General features: G+C 40.5%; 1 protein-coding gene across 1 annotated transcript in view; it reads right to left on the bottom strand.

Annotated features, from left to right (window-relative positions):
- Positions 1-637: 637 nt before the first annotated feature.
- LOC137967328 (uncharacterized) overlaps positions 638-5,000 on the bottom strand; it is a 9,452-nt gene continuing 5,089 nt past the window's right edge. The window contains exons 3-4 of the mRNA XM_068813846.1: positions 3,388-3,509; positions 638-1,431 (exon numbers count right to left, since the gene is read on the bottom strand). Of these exons, the coding sequence (XP_068669947.1) occupies positions 1,192-1,431; positions 3,388-3,509 (362 nt within the window). The 3' untranslated portion in view covers positions 638-1,191. The remainder of the gene's footprint in view (positions 1,432-3,387; positions 3,510-5,000) is intronic.

Here is a 5,000-nt window from a genome sequence, read left to right as displayed (position 1 = left end):
CAGGAAAATATGACCCAAGAAAACGGATCCTCATATTAGACCATCTAACGATGAAAATTGTTTGAAATTTGTATATATTTAACAATTATTCTGGATACGAAGTGCGCCGACTTGGTTATTTTCAGGGGCACGCAACGAATCTGTTCCTCACATTATCTGTTCCCCAGAGGAATCTTGCTGGCTGGCAAAAATACAGGTGTTTCGATGAGCTGGCTGGGAAATTTTGTTATTGATAGAGGTTTTGCCTGGGAATTACTGACTTTTTCTAGCATTTCAACCCGAGCTGGCTGTAGAAACTCTCTGAAGACTGAGGACGACTAAAAAAAAAAAAAAAAGAACCCCTTCCCTCTCCCAGAGAGTAGTCACAAACATACGACGGCTGGGCAGAGTGATTGCGCTTGCGGAAAAAACCTGTTTTGTCCCGGTTTTGTCGCTTTTGTTCGGTCGTTTTGGATTGAGAGATTTCAAAGCGCGCGGAATTCCTGGCTGGGAAATAAATTTGATCAGCTGGCTGGGAAACCAACCAATTTTATCTAGCTGGCTGGGAAATTTCTTGTGTGTCTTGCTGGGAAAAAGGAACAGATAATGTTCTCCCAGCGACACTGAAAAACATCTTAAAAAGCCTTAATAACATTTATTTTCATTAACTGGGGTATAATAATACATTTTACAACAAATTGGTCGTTGGGTGCCCCTGTATTTTATATCCAGCAAGCCCGAGTAGAATAATTGTTTTATTAAAAACTCCAGGATCAACAGCTCTTCTGTGTTGATAACAACTTTCGGTGAAAAAGTAGAATGATAATCTGAAAAGCTCTGAGCAATGATGCTTTGAAAATTCGAGTATTTGCCATCCAAGAAATTAGCATTTTTCGAAAGCTAATAACTGGCTCATTATCAAAGATCAAAAGGCTTAAAATTCGAGATTTATCTAAGTTGAACATGTCATTTTACCTTTTGTAGTCAATTTTTAAATAACACCATGGCTTTGGTGAGCAAACTCGTATGTTAATGAAACGCAATGTGAACAATGACGTCAGAAGTGCGCCTGTGGGAAGGAAGATAAACTAGTTGCTAGGCAACAGGTGAGAGGACAACTCAGAAATCAAAGCCTCGGGCAGGATTTGGACTTACGACTTCCGAAGACTCTGGTTTTTCAGTTGTCCTTTCGCTAGTTGCAAAGCAATTAGTTTATGAGTTTGATACATTTTGTACTATGAACCATGCCGAGCAATCCTTCCAGTTCTTAGCTTTGTCCAAGAATACTATCCCGGATTTGTTGCTCTTGATTACAGAGCGAGGTCTGGAGCGAGTCATAAAGATGTCGTAGTCCTTTGTCACAACACTGCTGTCCTGGATGTACTGAAGTCTGACCCTTTTCTTCACGAATTTGAAAGCGTCATCATTTAGTATGTTGACATCTGTAGCATTCTAGGAAATTGAAAGGCAGAAAAAATTATTTCAAAGGGAGAAGTGGTCCTCGCGCGCACTTATCTGGACAATTTCAGTAATTAAGCAATTGTTTCTCATAGACACCTGAAAATTGTTTAAAAGCCCGCACTTCAAATTAATATATACACAGCTTGATCGAGTCCCTTCAAGGAAACACATGGGCACAACAAATTGTCCTACTCCCAACTGAGTGGCTTAAGGACGTTCGCGCGAAAATTTTTCAACATTGATTTTTTTCTGAAACTTTTACCACTGTAAGATAATGAGTTAGTTATGTCAGAAATGTAAAAAAATGGGGGGTCACCGACTTCGTTTTGGAGAGAACATGCCCGGAAAAACACCCAAAATGTGACAAAATCGGGCTTCGTTAGCGAATAAGGCCAGTGTCTGTAAACCCAAATATATTGCAATTAAATCTTTGAAGTGAAATCTTCTCTGCCAAATATTGTTTAAGTGGACTTATTAAGTGAATTTAGTCAACTGGTGAGGTTCCTTAAAGATCAAGTTCGCATTTAGCGACCACAGTTTCACGCGCCTTGCTGCCGCAAGATGGCAGGATTTGATGTCCCGTGAGCAGAAATCTTGAAATTTTTTTAACTTCCCACATTGATTTTTTGTTCATTTTTGGACAACGTGGAGATAATTGTAAATAAAATCCGTCTCTGGAAAGAAAAATTGGGGTCACCGAACGTCCAAGAGCGTTAAATCCAGGCAAAGCTATAGCAACGGCCTTTTGCCCTATCATTTCTCATTTTGTTACTTAGCGCTCGCGCTCGTGTATGACGTGGCGTGTGCATTTGCGTGCGCAGTAAGGATGCGCAGAAACAATTGGCGCGAACGTCCTTAAGGGCCCACAGACGGATTTTTTGCGCGTTGCTAAGGAGATGAAATGTTACTGCCGGTAACTGACGTCATCATATCATGAGCTGACAAGAAAACCCACTCATAAGCAAAAGTTACCGCACGAACTGTTGTCTCCATCGAAAGTGTTTCTTCGCCCTTCCCCGCGCTCCTTCTCAGATCAACTGCGCATGCTTAAACGAATTGACTTCCGGTTTGAGAAAAAGCTAAATTTCCAGCGGTCTTTAAATTGAATTAATTTTTTTCATACATGGCACGTTTCACCCCCAAATACAGAACATAGGTAAGCATTGATTTTTTCAAATCACCTTTTTGAAAAAGTCATGGGTATTTCAGTATCGTTTATGTCGTCGAAAAGAACATTTTCAAAATAAAAAGAAAACCATGCTTGGCTGGATGCAAAAACGAATACAAATTATCAAACCATCGATTAAATACCCAAATTGCGTACCACAGGGACAAATTTAGAGTTTTCTTTTATTGGTCACGTGACAATGGGCGTGGCATGATGACGTCATATTTAGGGTAATTGGCTTACAAAAGTTGGAAACTGACCAAAATAATGCCAAATTCTCTCAAATTACTCAACTATTATATCCTTAACAACGCACCTCCAAAAAATACGTCAGTGGGCCCTTAATACCCCAGTTGTTAGGGCATTTCACCGGCATCGCAGAGGTCATGAGTTCGAATCCCGTTATTTGCTGTACTCTGCGGAACAACGACGTGATATCAGAAAATTTGACGTTTTGACGACAACTGCAGCCTTTTGTTCCCTATTTTTACTCGCCTACATCGTGAACGAAATGGAATAATAAGGAGCTTAAGTAACCACAACGGCGACGGCAACGAGAACGTCATCTCAAAATATAAAATCCCGTTATTTTAATCCTTACGTGACTATTTCAACCTTTTTTTATGACGAGGGTGTGGAAGTTCCGCAAAAATGACACTCGTCGGAACGGCACTTAATTTAGGGGAGAAAATAAATATTTATCCTCAAGTGCTAACGTTCGTCATAAGACCTCAAATTTGTCTATTTCCATCCCCTTTCCTTACCCCCTCCATCCTTACCTTTATTATCAAGTTTCCCCCGTTCATACCCAGGATGCAATGTGGAAAGGCAGATGGTCGAAGAACAACTTCCATCGTTTTCTCGCCCCCGACAGAAGTCCAGATGCTTTCGTAAATAAACTCTGTGGAAAATTATCACAAACAAGCGTACATAAATAAATAAATAAATATCAGAATCCTCTGTTCCAGAGAGACTATTCAAGTCATACAATAGTCAGCGTTTTATTTCTAGCTCTGCACAGAAGCTCTTAAGTAGGAGACTACAACTCCAATGATAGGTCTATGTAACGGCATTTTCACACATGAAGCTATTTTTAGACGGGTTCTTAAATAAGATTTGGCTTGCCCGTGTGACCATTGTCATTCCAATGGTTATTACTTTCTCATGCAAGACTTGCGATTAGCTGGAAAGGTCTGGTTTCGCGGGGAAACCAATCTAAAAATAGGAAGTTTCAGCACGCGACGTTTTTGAGCCGAGGACGCCAACCGGAAGTGAGCTGTTTTCCCTTTTAGCTTGTCTTGTCACTCGGTTTGTAAAAAGAATGCAATGACGTTGTACACTCCTAATCACGGGCTCCTGATAGATATCAAAATCCTCTGTCCCAGAGAAACTTTCGTTGTTTTATTCTAGATTTATGCTGTGTTTTTTAGCGAGGAGGGAATCTTCATTTACAATTTTTCTCTTCTCGTTACACTATACGCATAATTTTCAATCAATCTGTCACAACACCAGGACTGAAATCGAATACGGAAAGTGTTTCGCCCAATATTATATCAGATAACTCAGGAGCCCGTAAGTAGAAGCTTGCCTCTCCCATGCAAACCCTATGAGTTAACCTTTGCGCGTATCTTTCCATACGCCACGATTTCTTCGGCTCTTAGTCACTGGATACTTTTTAAGGTTGTCTTTAATCTTACGAGAAGTATATGTGTTCATTTGAGCTATTTCCAAGCCACACTTCTCATCTCACCGTTCAATGGCTAATATTTCGCTAATTACAAAAGGCTAGAAGTTTACTTTTGGCAATTTTTTTAGTCCCTTTATGCCTCCCACCAATGTGGCTTGGGTTCAAATCCCAGATTCAAACATGTGGGTTGAGTTTCAAATTGTTGCTTCTCCACTATGCACCGAAAGGTTTTTGTCCTGCCATTTTCAAAGTTTGAAAATATTTGTAACACTCATGTGTATTTACCTCATATTGTAAGCTGAATGAAGGGGGAAGTTTCCAAAGAAACTGTGGTGCTGCGTCCGTGGAGAAGTAGTATACAAAAATTTGGTTTTATCAACGAAGTTGATGATGTGAATTGACCACCGTACAGAGATTCTAAAAGCAGACGTTTCGAGCGTTAGCCCTTCGTCAGAGCGAATAGGATTCGCTCTGATTCGCTCTGACGAAAGGCTAACGCTCGAAACTTCAGCTTTTAGAATCTGTACGGTGGTCAATTTACATTATCCACTCCGTTGATAAAACCAAAATATCGTATGATAAGCTGACAGCTTAGCACGCGTGGACACTTGCGGTAAATGTCCACTCGACGTGCACAAAATTATTCAACATGTTGAACCATAGCGCTCAAAACGCCAACGCACACTGGGGGAACTCGCTTACGGC

This window comes from Montipora foliosa, chromosome 8, assembly GCF_036669935.1.
Source record: "Montipora foliosa isolate CH-2021 chromosome 8, ASM3666993v2, whole genome shotgun sequence".
Classification (NCBI taxonomy): Eukaryota; Metazoa; Cnidaria; class Anthozoa; order Scleractinia; family Acroporidae; genus Montipora; species Montipora foliosa.
Note: the sequence above shows the minus strand (reverse complement) of the source record. Positions and strands in the feature narration are given on the sequence as shown.